Below are 13,340 nucleotides of genomic sequence, written 5' to 3'. Positions count from 1 at the left end.
AGTGATTTATTAGCCATCAATCTAATATCATTGTATCTAATGACTACCAGGATGGTGGGAGGAGAACTAGATGGGCATTGGTCTCTTTTTCATTAGGCAATCCCTTTGTTTTTAAGTTGCTGAGATGTTCTCTACAAACAAGAAAGTCAAAACGTTAAGGCTTATGTCGCTTCAGATGGCACTTTTACCTTCTTGCAAAAGACCACCTGATGGTCAAAGAGGAAAAAGATTCGCTGTTTGCTCTTGGCTTGAGGCTGGGAGACCTTTGTTAATTCACCAGAGTGGATAAGCTCTGAGCTTCGTGCCAAAACATCTTCACCCTGAGGTAAAAAAGGAAGATCTGGTCAGAAGCAGCTTTACATGCCTCGACTACCAACAGGTTGCAAACCAGGAACTCTTGAGAGAGAACTCATCGAAATAGAAAGGAAAGTATCGCTTAGCCTGTTGAGCTTCCTACATACAACATAATGGAATGGATATCATACGATGGTGGTTGTATTGGGAGCTGTGTAATGTCAGTAATGATACACAAATGTCCTGTGTCCCTTGGAAAGGAAGTACCTTTGTTGTGCTACTATACCTTAAAACTGATTTGGGGCAGTGGGGAGGAGGGTGGGGTGCGGTAGCAGCCTATATTTAACCTAGAGTATTATGCAACTGATCATATCACAGTTCATGCTGTGAATACAAACCAAGTTTGCACTTGTTAATATCTTAAGGGGGCAGGGTTGTTTTTCAATTTTAATGGTTTCCTCAGTAAATATCCTCTGATATTGGTTGTGCCAGCTGGCCTAATGTCCTACTTTAGACAGTCAGTCACAATTGTCGAATGGCTATTTTTCAGTTGCTGTTCAAATGAGCATTTTGCTGATCAGCTGTCACCTTACCAGTGTTGACCCATTAGGCTGCGATGTATAACTGAAATCACCTGCACCATATTAAAAATGCTAGAAAGTTATACCCAATTCGTCTGTAATCAATGTCACTTCTCTGCTGACAGGCATGTAATTTATCAGCTTTACAAATCAGAGCAATTATTTTTTTTTGTGATTGATTTTCTGCACCCTGAAACTAAATTACAGGCTTGAAGAAATTCTCTAGATTGTTTATCATGGGGAGATCTATACAATTATTGAGTGGTGTTAGTTGCACCATGTGCCTGCTCCTAAATGGCATAACTGTTTCTGATGAGTTGAGGGATCGACAAAAGTGTTTTATTTCACTGTAGCTTACAAGCATTTAGCACATCAAACAACGGAGCGGTGTATTCTTCACAGTTTAAAAATAGAGATTTGAAGATGCCTATGAGGACTCCCCTTAAAATAGAGCATCATGTAAAAAAGGGTAAGAAGTGTTGCATCACGTCAAGTGCTGGCTATTTTCAGCAACAAAACTGCATTTTGTTAACATGACACTACGAAGTTGCATTCTAATATTCTTGTCAGAGAGTTTACCAGAATGTACAGGTTGGCGATTTAAAAGTCAAAGCAAGTACTCAGCCAAAATACAAATTACAATCAGTTTCATCATGCAAGAAGCTTTGGGAAGCTTCATGTTTCCTGAGTTATCTATTACGAGGTGTAGGTGGGCCACCGTCATAAGCTGGGAAAATTGGATAAATTAGCTTTTTGTATTATTTAATCTAAACATACAAATGTGTGGTCCCATCAAAACAATTGGAGGAATATTATTGAATGTGTCGGCAGGTGGCAGAAAATGATAGCGTGGCTGACTTCAAGAAATTGGATGTCCAATTCTTGAAAAGTGGCTGTAGGCTTCTTGCCTTTTGCCAAGACGCGAGACTACACAGTAGTCAGGCCAGGTGGCCCATGGCTGGAGTTCTTGATGGTAATTCACTGAAAACTTTGTGTAAGTAATGTCCCCATAGCATAAGACGTATTAACTAATTGCAGGAAAAATGGGTTCCTATCTCGACAACCAGACGTCAGGTATCCCGTTTACATGGTGAGAAGCTCCAGGCAGCTCCCTGGAAAAACTGAACTTTCCAATTCAAAACCAGGCAGTGTCCAATCTTACTTTTAAACATGGCATTATAAAAGGACTGTTCGCTCCACATCAGACAAATGGAATCTGTATTTATGCGGATTTCTCCAAAATTTAGTTCACACTTATGAGAAAAAGACTTGAAACTTTTTTTTAAATCAGTGACATAGAGGTAGTAAATTTTTGTAAGGTTTTTCAATAGCAATTATGAGAAATTGTTTCCACTAGTGTATGAATCAGTAATAAGGAGATGTGGGTGGAATTTTTCTCCTTGGTCAGAGTAGCAGGCTTCCTCAAAACCTTCCAACTACAACACAGCCTTGAGTCATTTCCCTGGTCACTGGATATATCTACACTGGGCTCCTGTCAGGATTCCCCCTGTCATGAGTAAACATAGCCATCCCAGCCAAACAATCCTTCCTGTGCTGCAACAGTAGAGGTGGCCAGCACTTGCAAGGGCAGAAGATCCCAGCAGATCAGTAAATGGTAGCCTATATGGTGCAGAGATATGGGGCTGGGCCCTATCCTGTTCTCCTCCACCACCCACTCAACCCTGCCACCTCCACACCCCCATTAGCATTGCATGTGCTGGGTGGAGGAGGAGAAACTGAGAAAGGGTTGGTGAGGTGGCGCTAGGCCTCACCACCAAAATTTAGCATATTTTCTGCTGCTATTCTGCCCCAGATTGAGGAGGATTGCACTGGGGAATCTAGCCCGTCAACTCAAGATTATCACTGACACAATAAAGGGACAAGCACTGAGAGGATTAGTGGAACCTAAGAACATAAGAAATAGAAACATGAGTAGACCATTCGGCCTCTCGAGCCTGCTCCGCAATTCAATCAGATCATGGCTGATCTTCTTGTGTTTCGATATCCACATTCCCATCTAACTCTGTTAACATTTGATTCCCTTGCCTAACAAGAATCTTGGAGTGCTTTACCACATGGGGCAACTGAGGCAGAACGTATAACATTATATAAAAGGAAATTCAATAAATATTTGACAAGGAAAAATATAAAAGGATATTAGGGAAAGGATAGGTGGGTTAGAGTAGACAGCTTCAGCTGGTGAACTAGGACCGGCACACTTAGGATGGGCCAAAAAGTTTTGGCATTGATCAAAACAAATGGGCACATACACAAAAGAAAATAAGAAAGAAACAATTTATATTTTGAAGAAAAGGAAATTCAGCTAAATCTAAACAGCAAAACCTGTCATGGCAGACGAGAGTTCACAGTGTCCAGTCTCCTACCTCCCAATTCTCGATTGAACTCTGCCACTGAGCAATTTTGTCGAGGTTTTCCAGCCGCCTCTTGCGCTCATTAATCAATTTGGCAACATTCTTCATGGCATTCAGCGCAGCCTCGACATCATTATAATCTCTGGATGAAAGATGTCAATTATGATACACTCCAGGTGAGACAATAAAATAAGCAAACCTGCTGTAAATACAATCTGAATGATTTTCAATGGAAAACTGCCACCTAGTTGGCATGTTGTAGATGCATTTTGTTTGTACGTGGCAAATCATACACTGTGTAATTCTTAATTGTATTTTTTTCTTCCACCTGTCCTAAATTTGTAATCCATGAATTGTGCCTACCAGGATAATATAACTTCCTAAATCGTACAAAACTAATTTTAGTCTAAACTGATTGGTATTGCTTTGCCAACTACATAGGTATGATACGCAACCATTTTCAGCCTTTAGGCTGATGAATTAATGTCTTGCCTTCTGATAATGCCTCTTTCCATGATGGTCCCACTTACCTTTTACCTGAAATACTGTTCAGTTTTTGTACCTGTCAAAGTGAGGATGTCCATGTTGAGGAATTTAACTTCTTCTCACCCCATTATCAACTATACGCACAACTAGTTTAGAAATTGCATGATCTAGTTGTGGGCATGGAAAAAAGACTCAACAAACTGTTGTTTGATTTATATACACCTCTCCCAGTCTGTAGTTAAATCCAGTGTGTAAACATAACATTATTACCTGGATATCTTTGAATGAAGAAGCCTTTATCAGCAGCAAGCATTTAGTGCTCATATGTGGCTTCTTTGGTCCAATTTGCATCAAGGAACCAAAACAGACAAATAATTACTTAGAACAAGAGTGGGCCATTCAGTCCCTCCAGACTGTTATACCATTCAATTAGATTATGGCTAATTTGTAACTGAAGTTCATTTGTCTGCCATTACTCCATATACCTTGACACTCTTTCCTAACAACAATCTACTGACATCAATCTTGAAAGTTTCAATTGTCCTTGCATCCATAGCCTTTTGGGAGACAGAGTTCCAGATTTGCAGGACCCATTAGTTGAAGAAGTGTTTCCTGATTTCACACCTAAATGGCTTGGCTCTAATTTTAAAGTTATGCACCCTTGTTCTGAATTCTCGACCAGAGGAATCAGTTTCCCTGTGTCCACCTTATTAAATCCTTTTAGCAATTTAAACACCTCAATTAGATCACCCCTCAATCATTAAAACTGAAGAACAATTTCCTCACTTTTATATCCTTTTGAGAATAAGGTCAACATTCCATCAGCCTTTTCGATTGGCACTGGCTTTTAGTGATTTTGCATACACCCAAATCCATTTGCTCTTCCACTTTTCCCAGTCTCTTGCCACCAAGAAGATATTTGTCCTTCTTTGGATTCAAAGGCTGGGGTAAGTCCCGAAGTCAGGACCCAATGCTGGTCTGGATCCCACACGGAAGAGCAGCAGGATCACACCAACCAATTAAGAGGCCACCACTGAACCCACATCCAGTTAAGGATGGCGACTGGCTCTCCACATTGCCTCTGATAGAGCTGCCAATGTTGAGGTTGCAAGGGGAAAGAGATTGCGCCTCCATTTGAGGCATCCCTGCAGGGAAGGTGGCAAATTTACTTCCATGCCAGGGCCAGGCAGGTAGGCCCTAGAGATTGAAGGGGTGACACCTCCAGCAGCAGCGCTGGGGCCCTGGGGGCAACCATTGTCACCAGAGGGCCTATCTTCGCGGCATTGATCCTTTGGAAACCAAGGCCCCTAGCTCCCCTCCTCTCTAGGAAGCTGCAAGGAGGTCACCATCATGCAGATGGTGGCCCTCTCCAAAAGGCAGAGGTGCCACTGCCGGCAGTGTGCCAACATCCCAGGAAAAAGGCCGTCACTGGCCTTTATATTATTTAATTATTATTTAAATTAATTATTATTACTAATTATTATTAAATTATTTAAACTGGCTTTCCGTTCCCAGTTGGCAGGCATCTGAGCCTCAGCCATATCCGTCACTGGGGAAATGGCCCAGCCACAGGTCTGCCTCAAGCTTTCCTCCCAATGCCTTTTGCTGTCATTTTCCCGCCCCTCCCCCTTCCCAGCCCATCTCTAATGTGCTGGAAAAATCCTGGTCAAAACATCACACTTCTCACATTGATCGCCAGCTATTATTTGTCACAAGTTAGATCAGAGGACTGCATTCGCAATATGCATGTTATGAATAAAAGTGCTACGAGAACTTAGTGATCCAAATTTTTATGTGTCTCGCCATTGCATCATTTTATTGCTGTATGCAAAAGGTAATATTCCTTCTGACGAGAGGGCACACTAACATTGGTTCTTAGAGGTTTGCCATTGCCATTCCCAAGCCAACTAATAGAAGGGACACAAGGGCAGTGCAAACTAACTTAGCCTCCTATTCTTTCCCTCCTCTGTGTGTTAGCATCAGCCCAATGAAATTGCATTGAGATTAGGAACCTGCTATGTAACAACTGCTAACTTGAAATTTATAGGTTTTGTTGTGAGTCAAACTATTCAACTGAAACTGACAACAGGAGAATCAAAATCCAGCTACTGGAATTTGGTTATCCCAATGACTGTTCTAGTGTGCTTAGGTGCTGGTTACCTGACTGAGGATCTATTGCACAGTGTAATCTCTCTTGGTCCTTACCTGTGCTCAGGATTGGTGTACTTAAGCAGCTCTGCCAGTTGGAGTGGATATTTGCAGATCTTCTGGACCGGTGTGAGCAGAAACCCATCCAGCGAGATGTCGATCATCTTCTGAAGCAGCCGGCATGCTTCGAAAAAGTACACGTACTTGTTGATCTTCATGAGTTTGGAGAGCTCAGCGTAAGCGTTGGGGTGGTTGTTGCAGTATTCTGAGTATATCTGGAAATCTGTCTGCTGGAATGAAGGAACAGCACAGGAAAGTCAGCAGCTGATGAACTGGGGAAAACCAACTGCTAAGTTGGGAGGATTTTGGTTACCAGCCCCATTTTCTTTCCCCACCAACCCCAGCCACTCCTCAACTTGCAGGTATTAAGCTCTCTGGTTTGAAATCCTACACTGTGTAGGGTCAACTGATCCCATCGAGACCCAGAGGTTGGCTCTACTTTTGAATTCAATGTCCCTGGGTTGGTGGGGAAATCCTAGCAGAGGTATTCGCTAGCTGTTGATCTCAGCTGGGAAAAGTCCCCAAGTGTGGACGCTGAGTGGTTGGGCAGGTAGATTTACCTGGCGGTGGTGGGGTGGGGCTGGGGTCACCTGATGGCTGCTCCAAATATGGAGGGAGAGCCCACGCCCGTTGTCAAGGCGTGTGTTACCAGTACAACTTGATGTGAGGCGTGGGCTTTGAATTGGTTGCTTCCAGGTTCACAGCCCAAATAAGGAGGGTTGGGGTGAGGGATTCCCAAAGTGGGAGGCTCAATGAGTGGCCCTATAGCACTGGATAACCAACAGCCCCACCAAGAGATGTGAGCACTGCCAGGAAGAGGACAAGATAAATAGAGACCCACTAGGATGTTTGCTGAAAATTTAAAAGTAAAGAAGGCCGCCAATTGTTAGGGCCATCAGTGTTGAGGGGAAATCCCTCTATAGGAATGGTTTTGACCATGACTGCTGCCATGGCCTCTTCATACTTGAAGCTCAATCGTTGGGCCAGTGATTCCTGGGATTGAGGGGGTTGGGGAGATTGTTCCATAAAAAATGATTGAGTGGAATGCTCCTGTATTCCCTAGAGCTTAGAAGAGAAGTTATCTCAATGAAACATATAAAATTCTTAAGGTGTTTGACAGGGTAGATGTTGGGGGGGGTGTTACCCCTGGCTGGGGACTCTAAAACTAGGGGTCACAGTCTCAGAATAAGGGCCATTTAGGAATAAGATGAGGAGACATTTATTCATTCAAAGAGTTGTGAAGCTTTGGAATTCACTACCGCAGAAAGTTGTGACTGCTCAGACATTGAGTACATTCAAGTCAGAGATCGGTAGAGTTGTCGATACTAAGGGAATCAAGGAATATGGAGATAGTGCAGAAAGGCGTATCTAAGGTAAAATGTCAGCCATGATTTTATTGAGTGACAGAGCAGACTCAGGCTGATTAGCCTACTCTTGCTCCTATTTCTTATGTTCTTATATAATAATCATTACAGCACTATTGTGTAAATAAGAAGTATTGTGACAAAACGTGTAATTAGCATGGTGTTCAAATCTTGAGAACAACACTCACAAGTTGTTTGTTACTGTCAGTTGTGAGCTACCAGATATTCAAAGTCATGATATACTCTGGGGAGGTTCCATTGCTTTTTGCACCATATGACTGATTTTACTTTTCTCATGAAAATAACTCAAATCACATTCACATGACAATTTCATTTCCTTACTTTCACTCCTTAAATTTAAATAGCTAAAAAGGAATCTGTTCTTTTTGTTTTAAAGACCACTTGCCACAAGGAATAGCAAGAGAGGAAAAATACTGATGAATCTATCAATGACTACAGGAGTGTGAGGTCTAAAATAACACTCTCACATGGGTGAAAACATTATTAATGTTGGATTTGGAGAATCCTGCAAATGTACAGGGATGGTTGTTGCTGTTGTAATATGCCTTTAAGGGATAGCAGCATGCCATCACCAGAAGAGAAGTGTGCCATGTGATCCAATCTTAGGTTCACTTTGGCCTGTGAGCACCACACAGCACACTCAGCTCTGCTGTTGATGTCTTTAACCTTTGTATAATTGTTCTTAGGTGCCTAGTGTCACGATCCCAGATGATGTCACTACTGGACAAGTCAGATCTCAGAGTGAAACCTGGCTTGAAAGATCCTAACTTTTACTTTTTTTAGAATCCGTGGAGGTAAGTTACTGAACACATTCACAGGAGTCTGCTGATGAACTTTTAACAAAAAAAAACAATTATTAAACGAGAAAAATGAACTATATTGTACCAGACAAAAAGGTTGGAAAGATCTCAATACAAACAAAAAAAATGATTCAAATATTCACTAATCCTTCACCCCGACTTTAAAGACACATACAAATTCGGAAAGATAAAACAATTTACCGTATCTATCTTATACTCTAACATTCAGGGTAAGTATGCAGTACATGTGAACCAACTAGCGAACTGTGGTCAGACACACCACACTCCAAAGTAACTGACAGTTGCGACCAAAGCAGATTCTATGAATTTCTCAACCCAACCAGATGCTTGTCACACCATGAGCCAACCCGTCTCACTGCAACTATGTCTTTCTCATGAGGGTTTCCAATCCTCTAATTTGAAGAACAGTCCTTGGAATTCTCTTCAAACGTTGCTCCCACTTGGATGGCTTCAACAAAGATCCACCTCCAAACTTTCAGTCTCACCTTCTGAGATTCCTTTCCTTTGGATCTCTGAGTAAAAACTCATGTCTCACCTTCAAAACACACTTTCAGATTTTCGGGCGTGCCAAGCAGAACACCACTGCTCCAAAAAGGTATCTTTGCTCTTATGGCTCACAACACGGAGTCACAAATCTTTCGGTCCTTCACGGCTTCTCTCGAGCCCACTTTGCTTCAAGTCTGCTCCCCACAACTCTTTCTTTAACTTGGAGCCTTTTTGTCTGCTCAATATCTTGGCTCAATAGGATCTATCTCTGATCCCTGTCTTTGTCCTTGTCTGGTTTGGGACCTATTCCCTGTCCTCCGCCCCGCGTCCTGCTCCCTGGGACACCTTCTCAATGAATTGTGCTCTGCTTTAGGTCACTTGACCCTCAGTTTCACGTCCTTTCACTTCTTTTTTCCTTCTGTAACTGTGTGCAGGGTCAGACCCCGACCGAAAGATGTAAAAGAAATGAACTGCACGTGTACACAGGCTGGTTCCCAGCCTGAAGATGTGAAAGACACCAACTGCACATGTGGCCCTTTTCTGGCTGGCGCATGTGCGTAAGTCCTGAGGCCTGCTGGGAATTGTGGTTCTCGAACTCCAAATTCCTGATTTAGGTAGGTATTTTGGGTTTCTTAACACTAGTCTAAATAAATGAACCCACAACGTGTTCCTGAGTTATTGCCTTTATATCATTATAAAAAGACAACTGTTGTGACGATCAAGATGTCAGCCTTCGGTATTACCTTTAGCTCTGAGCAGAAGGCTGCCATTTAAGCCCCATTCCAGAGACCTGAGCACATGATAGCCGACAATTGATTACGTCACTATCGAAAGAGTAATACTTAGATGAGATGCTAAACAGAGGCCTTGTCTGTTATCTCTGGTGGAAGTACAAGATCCCATGGTACTATTCCAAGATGAGCAGGGGAGTTCTCCCAATATTAGAGAATCATTAGAGAGATTGCAGAAAAGATTCATAAGCATGGTTCAGTAAGAGGCGCATGGTCAGTGAAAGGAGACTTCGGACTGAGTGAGACAGAGATTGAATGGGTATATTTGGGAATTAGGTTCAAAGTAAGAACTCAGTGCATAGAGGGAAAGAGGTAAGGTTTACTCCAAGAAGTAGAGTGTACTTCTGAGTGGGGAGTTCTGTGAAGGGCAGGGAGGAGGTGCTTTTATTCTTCTGCTCTTTTTCAGCCTCAAGTATTTGATTTCCAATTTGGTACAGTAGAAGGAACAGGTAAATCAGTGACTGATATTATTAGTTTTATTAGTATTGTAAGTACTGTGTTGTTGTATCAGCATTGTACACTTTACTAGCAGCGGCAAAGCCTATTGGGAGGTGTAGGCTTTATCACTTATAATTAATTAATTAGCAATTATTAATTAATTAACACATATTGGAGATGGCAGGGTAGGTGACGTGCTATGATTGCAGGATGTGGGAGCTTCTGGATACCAGTGTGATCTAGGGCAAAGACGTCTGCAGTAAGTGTTTGTGGCTGCAGGAACATTGGCTCTGAGTTATTGAGCTGGAGGCCGAGCTGCAGACACTGCGACATATCAGGGAGGGGGAAGGTTACCCGGACACTTTAATCGAGGAGGCAATCACATCCCTTAGTTGGAGTCTTCTGATTTGGTCAGTGGTCAGGGACAGGAGGGTGTGACTGCAAGTGAGACAGGTAAGGGGACCCAGAGGGTAGGAGTGCAGGAGCCTCAGCCCTCGCAATTGTCCAACACTTTGAAGTTTTTTCAGCTTGTTTGGATGAATGTGGGGGCTGCAGGGTGGATGAGCTAACTGGCCATGGCGCCGTGGTACAGGGAGCTATTCAAGTCGGGGGAGTTATAAGGAATGTAGTGGTAGTCAGGGACAGTATAGTCAGAGGGATTGACACCGTTCTTTGTAGTCCAGGTGGCTGTGTTGCCTGCCTGGTGCCAGGGTTCAGGACATCTGCTCGGGGCTGGAGGGGAACTTGTAGTGGGAGGGGGAGGACCAAATTATTGTGGTCCATGTTGGTACCAACGAAATAGGCAGTTATTAAATAAGCTACAGCGGGGCACTTGGATAAGTTCAAGGTAACCAGGCAGAGTCAACATGGTTTTGTGAAAGGGAAATTATCTTTAACCAACTTATTGGAGTTCTTTGAGAAGTAACGTATGCTGTAGATAAAAGGGAACCAGTGGATGTACTATAATTAGATCTACAGAAGGCATTTGATAAAGTGACACATCAAAGGTTATTGCTGAAAATAAAAGCTCATGGTAAAGGGGGTAACATATTGGCATGGATAGAGGATTGGCTGGCTAACAGGAAGCAGAGAGTGAGCATAAATGGGTCTTTTTCAGGTTGGCAAGATGCGATGGGTGGAGGGATCAGTGCGGAGACCTCAACTGTTTACAATATATAGAAATAACTTGGATGGAGGGATGGATGGGATGGCTGCCAAATTTACTGACGACACAAAGATAGGTAGGAAAGTAAGTTGCGAAGAAGACATAAGGAGGCTACAAAAGGATATGGATAGGTTTAGTGAGTGGGCAAAGATCTGGAGTATAATGTGGGAAAATGTGAAATTGTCAATTTTGGCAGTAAGAATAAAAGAGAAGCATATTATCTAAATGCAATCTAAATTGCAGAGCTCTGAGATGCAGAGGGATCTGGGTGTCTTAGTGCATGAATCGCAGAAGGCTACCAAGCAGGTAAAGTAAGTAATTAGGAAAGCTAATAGAATGTTATCATTTATTGCGAAGGGAATTGAATACAAAAGTATGGAGTTTATGCTTCAGTTATACAGAGCACTAGTGCTCTGGAGGATTGTCTACAGTATTGGTCACCTTATTTAAGGGAGGATGTAAATGCGTTGAAAGCAGTTCAGAGAAGGTTTACCAGACAAATACCTGGAAAGGGCGGGTTGTCTTATGAGGAAAGGTTGGACAGGCTAGGCTTGTATCCACTGGAGTTTAGAAGAGTAAGAGGTGACTTGATTGATACACATAGGCAGAATTTTCCGCTCGGCTGCGGGCGCACACCTGACACTATCGAGCATGAAATATCGCGTAATGACATGGGGTGAGTGTCCTGATGTCATCGCATACTCGCGCGATATTTCAGTCGGCAGACACGCGCAAGAGTCGGCAACGCGCTGGAGGACAATTAAGGCCATTAAAAAGCCATTGGCACCAATTTTCCGCTGCCCATCCAACATTACAGTTGGCAGGTGGGCTAATCAGCCAGGCTGCCTTTGCATTTTTGAGGAAACCTCATCCAAGGGCGGGATGAGATTTCTGTGATTAAGAAAAAGATTAAAATGTTTTGAAAATACTTTTGTCATCTAAATTTTCTTGTAAGTGAATCTGATGTGTGGACATTTTTCTCTGCAGCTTCAAATCTTTATTCATCGGTTTTAAATTTTTCAGCTCCCTGAGGCAGCCTTCAGGGAGCTTTCCTTCCGCGCTCTCCCGTGCCCACGCTGACTTCAGCACTCGCCCTCCTCCCGCCCCTGCCCTGGCAGCGCTGAGCCTTTCAGCACGTGCTTCACGCTGGCTGGCTGTTAATTGGCCAGCCAGTGTGAAATCGTGGCTGGGGGCCAATCGTGGCTGCCCACCGTCCCGAAAATTCTACCCTTAGGATCCTGAGGGGTCTTGACAGAGTGGATGTGGAGAGCATGTTTCCTCTTGCAAGAGAATCTAGAACTAGGGGTCCCTGTTCAAAAATAAGGGGTCGCCCATTTAAAACAGAGATGAGGCAATTTTTTTTCTCTCAGAAGATCGTAAGTCTTTGGAATTCTCTTCCTGAAAAGGCAGTGGAAGCAGAGTCTGAATATTTTTCAGGCAGAGGTGGATAGATTCTTGAATAGCAAGGGGGTGACAGGTTATTGGGGGATGCAGATGGCAGGATGCAGATTTGAGGTTACTATCAGATCAGCCATGATCTTATTAAATGGCGGAGCAGGCTCTAGGGGCTGAATGACCTACTCCTGCTCCTGGTTCGTATGTATGTTCGTATGTAATTTCGGTTACATAGATGGACTGGAGAAGTTGGGGTTGTTCTCCTTGGAGAAGGAAAAATTAAGAAGATATTTGAAAGAGGTGTCCAAAATCATGAGGGATCTGGACAGAGTATATAGGGAGAAACTGTTCTCATTGGTGGAAGGATTGAGAACCAAAGGGCACAGATTTAAGGTAATTGGCAAAAGAAGCAATGGCGACATGAAGAACTTTTTCATGCAGTGAGTGGTTAGGATCTGGAATGCACTACTTGAGAGTATGGTGGAGGCAGGTTCAATCAAGGCATTCTAGAGGGAATTAGATTATTATCTGAAGAGGAAGAATGTGCAGGGTAACAGGGAGAAGGCGAGGGAGTTGAGCTAGGTGAATTTCTACTTTAGAAAACCATCACAGACACGACAGACTGAATGGCCCCCTTGTGTGCTGTCACCATTCTGTGTGTCTGTTTAGCCTGGCTAACATTTATTCCTCACGCAATACCTAAACTTAAGGGCCCAAATCTTTTGGATCGTCGGAGACCAGACGTACATGGGGAAATGCGCGTCGGGGCCCTATGGAAGTCCTAATGCGCGGATATGCATGGGAATTGCCTAGGAAGTTTAATCTTTTGATGGGCAATTCCCATGCTGCCTGGGAGCCTGCTAGAGTTAGAGTCAGAGACTTGGGACAGATCTGCAGTATTTACCTGGGTAGTTATCT

General features: G+C 43.2%; 1 protein-coding gene across 4 annotated transcripts in view; it reads right to left on the bottom strand.

Annotated features, from left to right (window-relative positions):
* The window catches only part of arhgef4 (Rho guanine nucleotide exchange factor (GEF) 4), a 291,595-nt gene that overhangs the window by 29,623 nt on the left and 248,632 nt on the right, over nucleotides 1-13,340 (bottom strand). For all 4 annotated transcript variants that reach the window (XM_078563585.1, XM_078563584.1, XM_078563586.1 and 1 more), the window contains 3 exons: nucleotides 5,939-6,171; nucleotides 3,260-3,389; nucleotides 189-320 (listed from right to left, as the gene is read on the bottom strand). In XM_078563585.1, coding sequence (XP_078419711.1) covers nucleotides 189-320; nucleotides 3,260-3,389; nucleotides 5,939-6,171 — 495 coding nt within the window. The remainder of the gene's footprint in view (nucleotides 1-188; nucleotides 321-3,259; nucleotides 3,390-5,938; nucleotides 6,172-13,340) is intronic.

Source organism: Cetorhinus maximus, chromosome 19 (assembly GCF_964194155.1).
Source record: "Cetorhinus maximus chromosome 19, sCetMax3.hap1.1, whole genome shotgun sequence".
NCBI lineage: Eukaryota > Metazoa > Chordata > Chondrichthyes > Lamniformes > Cetorhinidae > Cetorhinus > Cetorhinus maximus.
Note: the sequence above shows the minus strand (reverse complement) of the source record. Positions and strands in the feature narration are given on the sequence as shown.